Source organism: Nicotiana sylvestris, chromosome 8 (assembly GCF_000393655.2).
Source record: "Nicotiana sylvestris chromosome 8, ASM39365v2, whole genome shotgun sequence".
In the NCBI taxonomy this organism is placed as follows: domain Eukaryota; kingdom Viridiplantae; phylum Streptophyta; class Magnoliopsida; order Solanales; family Solanaceae; genus Nicotiana; species Nicotiana sylvestris.
This window is the reverse complement of record NC_091064.1, coordinates 169908477-169925001: the sequence shown is the minus strand read 5'-3', so window position 1 is coordinate 169925001 and position 16525 is coordinate 169908477. Positions and strand designations below refer to the sequence as shown.

Sequence of the window (16525 nt, the reverse complement as noted above, 5' to 3'; positions counted from 1 at the left end):
TTCAGGTCAGTTGAATTTAGACATATTTCCAAGATTCATAATGAGATTGCTGATGCCTTGACTACTCTAGCATCAATGTTACACTATCAGGACAAGGCTTATGTCAACCCCGTGCATATCCAAGTTCATGATCAACATTCTTATTGTAATGTGGTAGAAGAGGAAATCGATGGCGAACCTTGGTTCCACGATATCAAGGAATACATCAGGTCGGGGGTATATCCAGTACATGTTACAGGTGACCAAAAGAGAACCATTCGACGTTTGGCTAATGGATGTTTCTTGAGTGGAGGAATCTTGTACAAGAGGACTCCGGATTTAGGACTGCTGAGGTGCATAGATGCTAATGAAGCTTCAACTACCATGGCCGAAGTGCATTCTGGAGTTTGCGGGCTGCATATGAACGGGTATGTCTTGGCAAAGAAGATACTTAGAGCAGGTTATTATTGGCTCACCATGGAACGGGATTGTATCAGTTTTGTTCGCAAGTGTCATCCATGCCAGGTACACAGTGATTTGATTCACTCTCCCCCATTTGAGTTACACATAATGTCTGCACCTTGTCCCTTTGTTGCTTGGGGCATGGATGTTATTGGACCAATTGAGCCGGCAACGTCAAACATGCATAGGTTTATTCTGGTGTCCATTGATTACTTTACCAAGTGGGTTGAAGCTGTAAATTTCAAGTCCGTGACCAAGAAGGTAGTGGTGGATTTTGTTCATTCAAATATCATTTGTCGTTTCGGAATTCCCAAGGTGATCATCACAGACAATGCTGCTAATCTCAACAGCCATTTGATGAAAGAGGTATGCCAACAGTTCAAGATCATGCATCAGAACTCCACTCCGTATCGCCCCAAGGCAAATGGAGCTGTTGAGGCTGCTAACAAGAACATAAAGAAGATACTTCGTAGGATGGTGCAAGGTTCTAGGAAATGACATGAAAAGTTGCCTTTTGCCTTACTGGGTTATCACACTACTATTCGCACTTCAGTAGGTGCAACTCCTTATTCGCTGGTATATGGAATTGAGGCAGTTATACCTGCAGAAGTTGAGATTCCATCCCTTCGGATCATTGTAGAAGCTGAAATTGATGATGATGAGTGGGTCAAAACCTGGCTCGAGCAGTTGAGTTTGATTGATGAGAAAAGATTGGCCGCAGTATGTCATGGTCAATTGTATCAGAAGAGAATGGCAAGAACGTACAACAAAAAGGTGCGTCCCCGGAAATTCGAAGTGGGCCAGATGGTATTGAAGCGTATCCTTCCTCATCAGGCGGAAGCCAAAGGCAAGTTCGCCCCAAACTGGAAGGGGCCATTCGTTGTGACAAGAGTGTTGCCCAATGGTGCTTTGTATTTAATAGACATAGAAGGCAAATGTGTAGATATGGCTGTGAATTCTGATGCAGTTAAGAGGTATTATGTATGATTTCTTTGCTTACCTTCAGTTGTATTTTGTACTTGGCATGTTCAAAGTTGAAATGACGAAGACATTTTGTTCTGCTACCCAAACACTTTCATCCTTTGTTACCCCTTTTGAGCTTTATTTATTTTCTTTCATACCTCTCTTTTGGAATCAATAGTAGAAGTAGAGAATGAAAAAAAATGAAAATGATGATGAATGAGTGAAAATAAGAAAAACGAAAAAGAAGGAAAAAGAAAAAAAAGGAAGAAAAGAAGGAAAAGAAGAAAAAAAGGGAAGAAAAGAAAAAGGGAAACAAAAACAAACAACTTTCTTTTGAACTACGTTCGACCTGATTCCTTTTAAGGATACGTAGGCAGCCTCACGGTTCGGTCCCATCAAAATAAAAATTAAAATTCCCCAGACCCAAAGAAACTGGGGTAGAAGTTTTGGTTTTGAAAAGATCCGATTCCAAAAGTTTTAATTTTGACCCCTTTCATCTTAAGTTAGTTTGAGCCTTCATTCCACCCTTTCTTTCTAACCCCGTCCAAAAGCCTACATTACGATCCAAAGAAAGACCTTCCGATCAATCTTTAAAGATGCCAGGTCAAGCGAGATAGAGGAATGATTTACATCATGGGTAACACTTTGTTCATGGACGCAAGAGAGAAAATTTAAAATGAGAGTCTTATTGGTGAAAACCCTCACGAGCACCATAAGGCGATGGTGAGCTGAGAGAAAATTTAAAATGAGAGAGTATTATTGGTGAAAACCCTTGCGGGCACCGTAAGGCGATGGTGAGTTGAGAGATGAACAAATGAGAGAGGCTTGTTGGTGAAAACCCTTCAGGGCACTACAAGTCGAATGAGGCTCATGAATTTACAGAGAAATTAGATTAGTGAAAGCCCGATTTTGAAGTATGAAGACATGACATGAACTGAAAATATGATTGGTTGGACGGATTAGGCTGATCAGTCCGAAATGCATGTCATGATCATTGGAGTTGGCTGCTTCCCTCAGGTAAGGCTTCTTTTTCTCATTCTTCTTCATATAGTCATCTGTGTTCAAAATTTTCCTTTGTTCCTTTTGTCAAAAATCATTTCGCTCTGCTCTTTGAGTCTATCTTTACGGGTCTCTTTCGAGTCAGCCCTTGTTGAACAAGTAGGAAAAGATTTCCAGGCCTACTACCAGCTTCTAAATTGCACAAAGCGGAGTCCGGTCAGGAACATCACAATTGACTTGATTTAGAATAAGCAGTGTGGTGATAACTGAGGTTCAGGCAATCAAGTGAGTCTTGAATTTTGAGAAAATACAAGGATTCAACAACTTTCAAAATGAAAACACAATGCAACAAGTGAGTGTGAGAGATTCAGGTCATGTAGAGGTTTTGTGGTCCAGTTCCAATCAAAAGGTCAAACAACTCCTTGCTAGCCCGAAGCAGCTAATCAGAATGAAGCATGACAGTGGCGGAAGCAGTCGCCCAACAATGATGCCACAAACTAACCACCACGTTTTCGAACTAACAAGATTTTATTTGTCTGAAATAGGAGCAAGAAATTTTTTTAATCCACAGAGACCTCCCATGGAAAAGCATGGTTCAGAGAGCAAGAAATTATGTTCAGAATCCTCCAAGATGAGAGCATGGCTCAGGTAAGTTCATTCTCAGTTCTCAGGACCCTCCTGGATAATGGGATTTAATTTAAAATTCTCAGGACCCTCCTAGATAATGTGATTTAATTTTTAAAAGTTTTCAGTACCCTCCTGGATAATGGGATTCAATTTAAAATTCTCAGAACCCTCTTGGATAATGAGATTTAGTTTTTAAGTTCTCAGGACCCTCCTGGATAATGGGATTTAATTTTTAAGTTTTCAGGACCCTCCTGGATAATGGGATTTAGTTTTTAAGTTTTCAGGACCCTCCTGGATAATGGGATTTAGTTTTTAAAAGTTCTCAGGACCCTCCTGGATAATGAGATTTAATTTTTAAAAGTTCTCAGGACCCTCCTGGATAATATGATTTAGTTTTATAAGTTTTCAGGACCCTCATAGATAATGAGATTTAATTTTTAAAAGTTCTCAGGACCCTCCTGGATAATGTGATTTAGTATTTAAGTTTTCAGGACCCTCCTGGATAATGGGATTTAATTTTTAAAAGTTTTCAGGACCCTCTTGGATAATGAGATTTAGTTTTTAAGTTTTCAGGACCCTCCTGGATAATGAGATTTAATTTTTAAGTTTTCAGGACCCTCCTGGACAATGGAATTTAATTTTTAAAAGTTTTCAGGACCCTCCTGGATAATAGAATTTAGTTTTTTAAGTTTTCAGGACCATCCTGGATAATGAGATTTAATTTTTAAAAGTTCTCAGGACCCTCCTAGATAATGAGATTTAATTTTTAAAAGTTTTCAGGACCCTCTTGGATAATGAGATTTAGTTTTTAAGTTTTCAGGACCCTCTTGGATAATAAAATTTAATTTTTAAAAGTTCTCAGGACCCTCCTGGAAAATGGGATTTAATTTTTAAAAGTTTTCAGGACCCTCCTGGATAATGGGATTCAATTTAAAATTCTCAGGACCCTCCTGGATAATGAGATTTAGTTTTTAAGTTCTCAGGACCTTCCTGGATAATGGGATTTAGTTTTATGTTTTTAGGACCCTCCTAGATAATGAGATTTAATTTTTAAAAGTTCTCAGGACCCTCCTGGATAATGAAATTTAATTTTAAAAGTTTTCAGGACCCTCCTGGATAATGGGATTCAATTTAAAATTTTCAGGACCCTCCTGGATAATGGGATTTAATTTTAAAAGTTCTTAGGACCCTCCTGGATAATGAGATTTAATTTAAAACTTTCAGGACCCTCCTGGATAATGAGATCTAGCTAGGTTTCAAAATCTTCATAGATAACAAGATTTAACGTAAGTTCTACATGTAGGAAATATAACTTAACTTTAAAGTTTTCACTCTTAAGATGAGATTTAATTTGAAGTTTTCAGGGACTCCCTGGATAATGGGATTTAGCTTTTAAATTCTTAGAGCTCTGTAGGTAACATGATCCGATTAACACTCATAAATATGCCCAGATCCCAAACTGGGGCACAAAAATTTCTTTTGTGTTGACTGTTTTATAGCAATCAGGCGCCCACCTGGATAACGAGGGAATACAATTCAAGTTTTGGTAATCAGACGCCCACCTGGATAACAAGGGAATATAATTCAAGTTGTTGGCAATCAGGCGCCCACCTGGAGAACGAGGGAATCCATTTTCAGAGTTACTTCAATTCGCAAATTTAAGAGGCATCAGGAGCCCGCCTGAAGAATAGGGTCCCTTTTTTTCAGTCTCATATTGAAGATCAAGTAGAGAGTCGCGGAAGATTCGAGACAAGAAGTAGATAGGATATTGTATTTTTCTTTTACTTTTGCTGTAATTTTTCCCTTTTATTTTTGATGTAATGGCAGGAACCGCGGATCGGAACCTCGACGGTACTTCACTCGACTCTCCACCTCGGTATACTCCATCGCTCTTCTCATTCCGAACTATACGTGGCTTGATTCCTTTATAGCCAAGGATATGTAGGCAGCTCAGATACCAGGGCTCGGTCACATTTTCTTTTCTTTAGTTTTGTCTCTCTAAATAAGGATCGAGTAAAAAAAAATATTTCTTGTTTTTCTTTGTCCGAAAACACTTTGTGTTTCCCGTCAAAGAGGGGCAGCTGTAGACATGTAATTTTAGACTCGCACAGTTTTAAAGTTAGTTTTCGTATTTTTATGTTTTAAAATATCTACTTGAGTTATTATGTAATTTTAGCCTATTTTATTTTTAATTTCAAATCAAATTAAAAAAAAAGAGAAAAAAAGGGAAAGTTTCAATTTATCTTATTAGATATGTTTGTTTTTGTTTTTATTTATTTAAGTTCATTAGTATTTTATAGTAGTATTATGCTAAGTTTGCCATGGTTTTTATATTTTTTTAGTATAATCCTTGAAAAATAAAAATAAAAAAAATTAAATTAAATTAATAAATATTTATATATAGTTTCATGTTTACCTTATTTCTATGTAGTTTAGGTTATTAAGATTTTTATAGCCATATATTTTGTTTTTACTATGATTTTCACTTTTACTTTTAATTTATATAAAACATGATATATTAAAAAATATATATATAGTCTCATATTATCACATAGTTTATTTAATTGAAATTAGTTTAGTTTTAATTTAAGAAATTGAGTTTGTCTTTTAATGAACCTTTTAAAAATTGAAGGAATCCAAATTTAGAGGCCCAATTTGGACAAGTAGAAGCCCAAAATCGGGCAGCCCATTCCCTTCCTTAACCCAACCCTTTGACCCGCCGGATCGACCCATCTACCCATCCCATTTTCCCAACTAATCTTAGCCATTCATACCTTTTAATCCAATGGCCCATATTAATTTCCACCCACATATAAATCTCATTGTAACCAAAACCTAGACCTAATCTCTAACCCCCCAAGTCGGCGCCCCCTCCTTTCCCCGCCTCTAAGCTGCCCCAAACTCGCCGGAACTCGTCCAAACCCGGCGAGTTCACTATGTCGAGTGCCATGGCCCCCTTCTCGTCTTCTCCTTCTTCCATGTCATCCCTTCCATACCAAATCTCATCATTTTAATCCGATTCACGCGGATTTCTTCTTTTATTTCTTATGTTTAAACAAAAAATCCGAATCCTTGAGATAAATGTCGGAAAATGGGAGCCGTTCGATTAAATTTTGATCCAAGACTTCCATTTTCTGATTTTTGTTATAAATGGGGATTTTCGGATTTTGGAGGGGGTCCACACGGTACTGGGGATTTCTTGTTGAAGAATAAGAAGAAGATTCGGGAGGGCTATATATTTTTGGTTTTTTTGGACAGAAAGGGGGAGAGAATTTTGGAAGAGAAATTAGGATTAGCTCATAGTTTCTCCTGGTTTTCATCTTCTTTTTCCCTTCGATTTAGAACAAAAAGAAAAAAAGAAAAAAGGCTAAAAGTTTCAGTTCTTTTTGTTCTAAATTTTCGCTTCAAATTCTGAAAAAAAGAGCTTCGATTCCTCTTATTGTCTTAATTAAAAAAAAAGTCAAAAAATCGAAATATTTCTGTTGTTTCTTTCCGCTCTGATTTTTGGTTTCAAAGATGGAGGTCATTTGAGCTTTGGTATTGAATCGAGGTCGCTCGAGTCGTCAATCGTCTGCCAGCTGAGGTCTGTTTCCGATTGCGGCTCCAATTTGCTTATAGATTCAATAGTTGCTCTTCGTCTTTGGTATTCACTGTCATTCTCTCCTTCTGCTTGTACTCACTTCGAGATTTAATTAAAGTTAGCGCGTATTTAGGTTCGTTTCTAGTTCTTTTACTCCATTTGATGTGAATGAAAATATGATAAGAGCCATAGATGTTGTGTTCATGACCTTTGAGTAGTTCATGAATTCATAGGTTCTTGACGAGTAGTTTTAAAAGAGATCATGTTTGAATTTGTGCTCTGAAATTTTGTTTTGTACCCGACATGAACACTCATTGCTTTAATCTCATGGTTTTATGATATTCGAATAGGAGTATCAATGTTTTAAAATTCTTAGTACATAGCTGAATCTTAATCTAATCTGCTTCTGTTCAGTACATCAAGAGTTTGTTGTCGCCATTTATGCAATTCAAGTGGTGGTCATTCTGTTAGTGTTAAGTTCACAAAGCCTCTCTATTAGCTAATTGACCAGAATCCTCCATCAAAGGCTTATACATGTGTAGCCTTAGACATTAGTTGATTTGTATCTGAGAAAGATATAGACTCAGCTTGATTTTATCTGTGAAAATATGTATGTATGACAAGAGAACAATAATTTTCCTTGATTGACTTTGGGTGTTACTCTAAAGCTCATTGTGCGTTAGCATTTACTATATAAGTTGTCATGTATTTTTTAACTCGTTGGTGCTACGACTTTGGCCAAGAATTGCTAACTCGATAATGCTCCTATCATATTTTAGACATTCTGTTTCTCCATTTTATCACTTCTGGTTCTTATCATATTTTCAAGTTTCTGGTTCGTTGAATTTGGCCAAACTCACTTCGATAATGGAGAATTGATTTTAGACATTCTGTTTGTGGTGGTCATTCTATTTGTGTAGGATAGTGACTCTTGTCATATTTTCAAGTGCACTAGTCTTTCTTTATTTTATATTGTTATTAGTGTCTCCATTAACATGATACCTCGTTATCTGCTGCTTGCCTATTTTATCTTGCCATGATTGAGTTTGTTTTGATGATTGATATTGGGCAATGGGTTTTGGATTAAAACTAAAAAAGGTTCGGACTCAGGACAATTTCGTTATTTCGGTTCTTGCTTTTGGGTTGAATCGCTAGGAGCATACTTAGGCCGACCACATTTGGATAGGAAAACTTTTAGGATGTTCTTGTTTTAGCTTCTTTCGAGGCAAGAGGTCGTTCCCTCAGTTAAATTTATCCGGAAAATGCCCCAAAGCACTTGTGTATATTTTATTCCGGGGCATGCCCCGAAGTATTTGTACTTGGAGATCGATAGCAGAACTCGTAGTATTTTATTTTTTGTTTTATTTTTCTTTTATTAGGAGGGGGACGACCTCAAGCCCTTTTGTGTGTTTATTTTTCTGTGTTTGTTTTACCTCAATTCAAATATTTTAAAAGCTGACTAGATCGAGTATGCAACCGTGACTTTCACGAGACTTGGGTAGTGCCTAACACCTTCTCCCCGAGTCAAATGAACCCCCTTACCCTAATCTTTGGTGTAGACTTAGTTTTAGAGTTAAGAGTGTTTTAAAAGGAAAATTATTATCATTTTTATAAAAAACGGTGACCTGACACACCGAAATCAAATGTCAGGTGGCGACTCTGAGTTATTTCCTTTAAACACAATTTTGTCACTTTTCAAATTGAAAACCCTTTTCAAGCTTTACTAAATTCCTTTTATTTACTTAAGAGGGGTTAATGAAGTTTGGTTAAAAAATGGGGTGTGACACATGCGTGTAGGTCCAGACAGGTAGATGGGTAGACCTCCTCAGTAGGTGTTTGCCCTAGTTCAGCTTTATCGGTAAGCTCCCATCCTTTAGAGTTGTCGGGTCTAGAAGTTTTGTGTATATATGTAGATAGGTTATGGGTAGGTCGGGGCCCTGTTCCGATCACAGTACATCTATCAGTAGAGGCTTGTAGACATATCCTGTCAATTTGTGCAGTATGATGGGCTTGTAGGCCCTGTACGTATATTTTGTTGGCTTGTCAATTGTAGTAATTATGACGGCCTTGCTGGCCCAGTTTTATGTTGATATTTAGTTAGCGTTAGTCTCTATTCAGTTTTATATTTTGCATCGCACATTATCTTGTAATGTGGTCCATGACCAATATACGACATTACATGTGCAAAGTCTCTTAGTCGTAAGTGATACGCAAGGATAGATGAGGCGCTAGGTGCCGGTCTCACCCCCAGGCTCGGGGCGTGACACGATTCTCTTGGTGAGTTCTTCAAGCATCCTTATAATTGTGGGATCAGTCCCCGAGTTGTTACCGCTTGATCTTTCCGGTATCGGCTCAGTACGTCGAGTGTTTCCTGGTTCGACTATACTTGGAGTTTTGTGCTGACTCTGAAGCTGAGCGATAGCAATATTTTGAGCTTCTAAAATCTCGAATATCACTTGGAGGCTGACTCCCCCGTCTCTTATACCCCGTGTTCCTTGACCACCAGATCTAACTTCCCTGCGTACACTCACTTTGGGGTCTGCGCCTAGATCCGCATTTAAAGCAATGTGTGAGCTAACACCAAGTGGTTCCATATTTGGCACTTCCCCAGGGTTTATCAGTGGTACATCGACCCCTGGAGCAATTATGTTGTCATTTTCTCCGAGGAACCCAAGACCGCCATCACCGTGTACGGGCGCATTATGTGAGTTTGACATGTTTTATCCTAAAATCAAAGAATCTTTGACAAGAACAAGTGTGAAAATAACGTGTGTTATCAGAATCAGTATCGAAATAAACACTATTATCTTTAGCCCCATGGTGGGCGCCAAACTGTTTACCTCGAAAATACGAGTAAAAAAAATATTTGATTTGTGGATTTAAAGATACGTGATTTAGTTCAATACTAATTAATAATCAAGAAGTATAACGTATAAATGAAAGAAATGAGTAAATCAAACTAGTGTTAGCAGTATCGACCTCGAGCCAAAGTGACCTCGAGATTGACCAAGAACAATAAAGCAAGAATAATAAAGCTAAAGGACAATTCTGATGAACAATGAGCGAGAGAGTAAGGGAGAGTATATTCTTTGCCAATGATTAGATGATGTTTACAAATGATTGGGGTCCCCTTTATATAATAGGGGAACCCTAAATAAGGTACATTTCAATTTACAGTAAAGAATCTTATTGGGATACCTGTCGAACCGCCTAGTACGAATTCATACAAATCTATTCCGATATTTACGCCATGATCTTGGGGACGTGGCAGGAATCTTGTCCTTCTGTAACAAACTCATAATGGCACCATCTCGGAGTCGGTCGTACTTGGCTCCAATGTTCTTCAAGCACTTAGATCTTCGAGCCTCTTATTCTGCCTTCGAACTCGAGCTTGGTCTATATCGAACTTTTGTCCTTGATGCGACCTCTCGAGCCTATAAAATTGGAGGCATATGATTTTGACCGTATACACCTTTGACAGTCAACTTCTTAAGAAAATTAGGGGAAAACGATACAAGTCAACTTTCCTTTTTCTTGGAAATAATATAATTCCGATTTTTCTTCTTGCTCGTTTTCTATTACTCATCCTTTTCAGTATGTACCGAAAACAACCGCTGTAAACTCTCATGTCATGTAATGAGATAAACTTGTTTCACTGGTTTCTCAAGATAGCTACAAAAAATAAAATAAAAATTAAATTAATGACTGTACTAATTCAAAAATATCCTTGTCTTGCCTTTTACATGGTAATTACTGGTGTAAAAATTAGGAATTCTCATTGTTTAGGTCCTTGGACATTCCCAGCCTCTCAGCCTATTTGCTGACTTGCCCTTTTCCTCAATCCTATGTTTGAAAATAATTTTTTTTGTTGGAACCCCACGAAAACCTGCAGCACTTATAGCCTCTAACTTTTGAGTGAGCACTTTGTGATGAACACTTTGTACGCATTACGTAAATCCCACACTATGTAATAACCTGCAAACCACATAGGAAATATAAATCGCACTAAACAAATCTTGTGCGATAGATTAGATGGTAATAAGACCTTTCATTAGAGGGCTGTAAGTGTTGAAAATGTTGACTGCGGTGCAAACACTGACCATTCAGGAGAATCGTTCAATAGTCCCCAGAATTTTCTACCTTAAGTAAGGTTGGTTGAAGTATCTATGCTAATACTACAAGCTAAGTAGAAGTACATCTGTTGTACATAACCATCTTATATACTATATGTTTTAAGTCAATTGGGAATTACAAACCGTTAGGGGAGTCGAGGTTTTACTTCAATTTTAAACTCTAAATTTACATGAAAAGGACTTAAAGTTGTTTGAGCTGACTAAATGTTTTCAAAATCTAGAAATTACTGAAATACACAATTCAAAATCGCATGCATTCTATCGGGTTTTTAAGATTGGGTAGCTTCAGTATATCTCCTCTAGTGGGCTCTAATCTGACCATAGTCAATAATAAAAATTATTCCGTTTTATTGCATTTTAAAGATAACGTGCCAAGAAGGTACACAATTCAAGTCTTGGACACACTTAGCCCCACTAAAAAAAATAAAAAATTCTTGATATGTTGGTTATGTGAACGTTACTGAGTTAAAACAAAATTCAGGAAACTGTTAGAAGAATAAAGAAATATATTAAATAGTAAAGAATCAGAAATATTCCGAGTCCACAATTTTCTTGTGCGTCCTTAAGGAATTTTAACCCCCTCACACGTTGCCAACGTAATGGATTAAATCCTCCCAGGATAAAACGGAATAAACCTTCCTGCAACAGTGGCAATACAAACTGCAGGATACCAATAAACTCAAAGAACGGAGCAAAATCACACTTACGAATTTGAGAGAGAGTCTGCGAATTAGGATGCAGTATATTCAGAAAGAAAGAAGTTCCAGAGTCTTTTTCGTATATTGGAAGATGCAGCCTTGCCTCATAATTTATAGGCAAATATCAGAAGAGGTGTCTGGAAAGGTGCCTTTTCAGAAAATACGCGGTCTGCTGCGGTTCTACCGCGATCGCGGCCGAACCGCGGCCAGAGAGCTTCTCTGAATCTGACTGCCGCGATTCGACCGCGGTCGCGGCAGAACCGCGGCCAGTGAGGCCCTCTGAACGTTCAGCAGTGATTTGACATTTAATTAATTATTAAATTAATTATTAAATAATTAAATAAATTTTGTCCAAAAATAATCTTATCGATCATTTGACGAAGCCGAAGTCGAGCCGAGCGAGCGACGACAACAGCGTGAGGGTTCATTCTCTTCAACTCCTTTTAAGAGCTTTAAGAAGTGAATCTATATATAAGCACATAAATGTGATTGTCCCTCACCAATGAGGGACAAAGTGCAAGACAAAAGTTCACTTCTTCAAATTTTCATTTTCCCTCCATTTTATTTCCCTCCATTTCCAATTCACACTTCTTCTCTTTTAAAGCCCAATGTGCTTAAAGTTCAACAGGTTACACATACCAAGTTCAGTTTTAGAATGAGCTCGCTTTCTAATTAATATGGAAATAGTTAATATTGATTTAAGGTACATTATCACTACGTACGAGCCCTACCAGTGGACAAACATGCCTAGGAAAGGAAATATTCAACCAATGGTTTGAAATTTGTCATAACTTTAACATATATCTAATTAAAATACTTTTTGTAAGTGATATGATACTTGGTAGGATATGATGTGACATGCAAAATAGTAAAACTGCCTTAAGCAAATCATTGGACTTATTTTGCTCGCAAATTTTGGAACTTAATTCATGTCTTTACCACTAATGAAACATTTAATATTTTAAAATGGAATTAAAAAATGTATTTGTGGTAAGCTTGGGGGACCAATTAAGGTGATGCTGATATGTAGAGGCGGACCTACACTATAAGTTGAGGGATCATCGGCACCTGAAAACTTCGACAAAATTTTTATATTTATTTGCAAATGTCTTCAAGAAATAATTAGATATTAGCATAGGCCCTCGTACCAATCTTACGAGCACTGATTAATTTATATTGAATGTCATAGTGCCCCGCGACCGTTGAATTCTGGGTCTTCCTCTACTGGTAGGGCAGCATTTACAAAGTTACATATCAGTCATATCACATAGAAAAATGATTATTATTTTTATAGACATCTACCTAATTAATTTCCTAATTTCTTATACTATGTTTGATTACATGAAATATGAGCAGAATGTTTAAATCAAACGACAGTAATTGTATTTCCAGCAAGAGGACCACTTGATTTTCTTCTTTGATTATTGAGTTGCCTTGGAGCAGCAAGGGTGAGATCTAGGTCTGGATTTAGTGAATCTTGAATTGAAATATAATCACTTGAATTAATAAATGGGAGATTAACTACTGTTGCTGGCATGGAATATTGTTGACTATTGGACTTTGAATCTTTGCTTGACGAAGTACTAAAATTTATCATTGAAATATTTGTTTCACCATGTTGTGCTGACTTCTCATATGAAATGGATGTGCTTTCCTTTGTCTTGGTAACCCTTTTATCAAACAGTAAGATAGTTGATTTATCCATCCCAACCTGATGATAATCAACTTGGTTATTATAAAGGAGTAAAAACGAATTAACTAGCTGAAAAAAATAACTAGATGAAGCTAAATTTTTATAAAAAAAAGGCTACAATATATATAAAAGAATCTAGGTTATCCGATTGTAAATTGGAAAATTAGAGTTTTTTATTTCAAGTATGAAAAATGGAAAGGTGTGCAACATTCTTATTTGAAGAGCCACTCTTTTTGGCACTCAGAATGGATTCGGCTAATCTAGATTCGTGCTGTAATGCCAACTAAGGAACTAAAACACGAGAATATTATTCACAAGGCTCGAATCGAAGAACCGTATTATCACACCTTCAGAGCTATGTTGCTCGCAACCTTCAAAAATATAATTATCGCACCCGTGTGAATCCTCCAAAAAATACATAGCTTTTAGAGGATCCGATACATATCTGACAATATTTTTTAAGAATTAAGTAACGTAACCCTCGGGATGTCATATTTGAAAAATCAATTTTACGTAGTCTACTAATAATAATTTTGAGTCGTGGTAAAAGGAGAGAAATTAAATGGGGTTTAGTAAAGTACCTTGTCAAAGAGACTACGTCTACGCTTGGTTCTATTGAGAGAATTTTGGCGAAGAAAATACTTTTGGGCATGACTTGCGACTTGGGTTGGTGTCCTTGTTGTCACAAAGTTCCTAGAAATGCCCCTCCAGTCTCCTTTTCCAAGTTTTTCCAATCCAATTAGAAATATCCTGTGTTCTTCTTCTGTCCATGGAACTCCTAAGGAAATTTCATCAAACCTCTTATTTGAATATATTTTCACTTGTAAAGTCAGAAATTCAAATACCATATGAAATTTACCATTTTAGTAAAAGGCCGCTGAATATATAATATATGAATATTTCATATATAATATGTAAATAATCATGAATAATTAATGTATAATTTATATATACACATAAAGTAACAGTGAATCCGATCAACTATTTGGGTGAAGATCTATTTAAACTAAGTCATAACGGAGTTTGATATTTGTTTAATTTGAAATTTGTGCTCCAAGATTAAACGCTTGACATTTGCACTTGAATATAATCCTATTATAATTTTTGAGACAATTAAGCATGTCTTCATTTTTCACGTGAACTAAGAATGTTCTATTTGAGGTGCTGCATCTCCCATGTAAACTATAAAGGTCTTCGGAAATTAAAAACAAAAAGAATCAATTTATTCTGTATTATCATTTGGTGGTATTTCCTTTTCGTTGATTAATGTTATTTATTACTTATTAAATACCTTTTCTTTTTATCTATGCGGCATGCTTGCTTCGGTGATATTAACTTCCACTGAAGCCACATAACCAAAGTTGCAACTCTAACTAATAAAAATATTAGATTATGCAGAATAAAAAAAAGTACGATTTATCTCTTAAAATTAACAAATAACTAAAGTACTTAACCTTCTTTTGTCATCAATTGGGTGGCTGCTCACATAAAAAAATAAAACGAGGGTTGCTTGTTTGAAAGAAAGAAAAATTAGCATGTGAGGAACTATGGAGTTCCTCTCTCTAGAAAAAAGAATTTCTAGAACGTCAAATCTATATTTCCAGATTGCAATTTCCTTGCCACTTTAATTAATAAACTTGCTTATAAAATAGATATTCTAACAATATCAAAATGTATTGAAACTAAAGCAAAAATAAAAACAAGGAATAGAGTAATTTCTTATAATTAAAGAAGAATTAACCTAAAAATCTGTTCACTCAATCGCTTAAACTAAAAATAGTATATATATATATATATATATATATATATAACCGACTAGGAAAAATAAACAGTTAATTCCGCTGAAGTTTGTGTAAAGATCCCATCTGTCCAAGATTTTAATATTTGTATAACGAGAGAGAGAAATACTATAGACCAACCCCAAAGCTGCAAAGCATAATTTTTTTTTAGAAATTTCATAAAACGGTTTTGTGGCTAGATTATGAATATATCTGAAAGTGAAGAAGTATTACAGGTAAAAGATCAAATCCTGTAAATCTTGAACTAGAAAAAACAGAAGGAAAAAAAAAATCAATGTTATAATTAGAACACTAACCTTTTTTCTTATCCAAAGTTCTTCCAACCAATTCATCGGAAAGATAACCATTTGACACTTTATAATCCAGGTTTTCATCTGAAAACATCTCACAATTAGAAGCAAAAGATCCAACTGTTGAAGAAGAAATTTTCGACGAATTCAAAAGGCAGCCAACACTAAAACTCTTCTTCATTGAAGCACTACTAGCAAAAGAAGATGATTTTGGTATTTCAAGTTTCACTCCAAAGAGTTTCATACCAATATTGGACGTAATAGCATCTTCCTTTTTTTCATCAATTTTTGCTTTCTGAGATTTGCAGGTTCGTGAATTGTGACCAGTAATACCACAGTGCGAGCATTTCCTCCCCATTTAATTTAGATCAGACAAATAAATCTGAAAGCTTAAAAGGAGAGAGGACAGAGCTTTGTATATGAAAATATTTGGTGCACTATATATAGATAAAGAATATGAAGTAGTGGGAGCTAATTAACTATGAACCTTAAATAGATTATTTAAATGAACTGTTTTTTTATTGGATATTTTCCAACTATAGTTTTGATTAATTAAAGAAATAAAACTAGGGTTGACCCTCTTTTTCATTTTTTGTCTCTATGGTCAAGGATAAAATGTTTGTTTATCTATAGTATTAATGTAATAGGCATCTGCGTTAGTTAGTACAACTTTTTCTAGGGATATTTTATGAGACTCACGTATAACGAAAAATAATGAGGTTTTAAGTTGATGCCCTTTTTAGTGAAATTTTAAATAAAATTCAATGTTAAGAAAACGATTTAGAGAAAGAATGAATTGGCAAGATCATGGGTGGAGCTAGGAGCACCGAAACCCTTTTCATCGAAAGATTATATTGTGAACATAAGTTATGTATATATATTCGATGTTGAATTTCTTTAAATATTTTGCTTATTTACTTTTTTTTTAATTGAAATTTCCTTGATGAAAACCGGCATGGCCACGATTCAAAGAGTACCATGTAGTTATCTTTTCTTGAATAAAGCCTGGAAAGCTTCTAGAGAGGGTTCAAGTAAATAGTTTCAATGTTTGAGCACGTTTTGATCATGGATTAAAGAAACATATATGATAGAGAAAGGTGGTTGGGAAGAGAGAGATAACTTAGAGATGAGAGCTTAAATTTTTAATATAACAAGGAATCTCAAGGTTTTGACACTTCCTACTATTCCTCATTCCATATTTAAATTTTTTAAATAAAATTAAAAATCAATATTTATTTCCTATAATTCATTTTAATATCCTTGTTTCATATTGAAAAACTATGCACTCTATTATCCATTTAT

The 16525-nt window shown here is 35.7% G+C and overlaps 1 protein-coding gene across 3 annotated transcripts; it reads right to left on the bottom strand.

Moving 5' to 3' along the window:
- Positions 1 to 12679: 12679 nt before the first annotated feature.
- On the bottom strand, positions 12680 to 15691 carry LOC104229719 (transcription factor MYBS3-like). Of its 3 annotated transcripts, XM_009782408.2 has the most exons (4): positions 15470 to 15687; positions 15230 to 15307; positions 13716 to 13912; positions 12680 to 13152 (listed from the first exon to the last, which is right to left on the bottom strand). In XM_009782408.2, the coding sequence occupies exons 1-4, from the start codon at positions 15579 to 15581 to the stop codon at positions 12808 to 12810; spliced, it is 732 nt and encodes a 243-aa protein (XP_009780710.1). In that variant the 5' UTR covers positions 15582 to 15687; the 3' UTR covers positions 12680 to 12807. The 3 variants fall into 3 exon arrangements, with proteins under 3 accessions (XP_009780710.1, XP_009780709.1, XP_070009359.1); XM_009782407.2 differs by having other exon boundaries at positions 15230 to 15687; XM_070153258.1 differs by lacking the exon at positions 12680 to 13152 and adding an exon at positions 13424 to 13579 and having other exon boundaries at positions 15230 to 15691.
- Positions 15692 to 16525: the final 834 nt, after the last annotated feature.

What these genes read in the sequence shown, in the direction of transcription:
- LOC104229719 (XM_009782407.2), bottom strand. Translation starts at nt 15,581, where the DNA reads ATGGGGAGGAAATGCTCGCACTGTGGTATTACTGGTCACAATTCACGA. An exon ending in AACTTTGGATAAGAAAAAAG is followed by an intron (nt 13,913 to 15,229) that starts GTTAGTGTTCTA and finishes AAATTTCCTTAG; the next exon opens with GAGTTCCATGGACAGAAGAA. An exon ending in GACGTAGTCTCTTTGACAAG is followed by an intron (nt 13,153 to 13,715) that starts GTACTTTACTAA and finishes GATTATCATCAG; the next exon opens with GTTGGGATGGATAAATCAAC.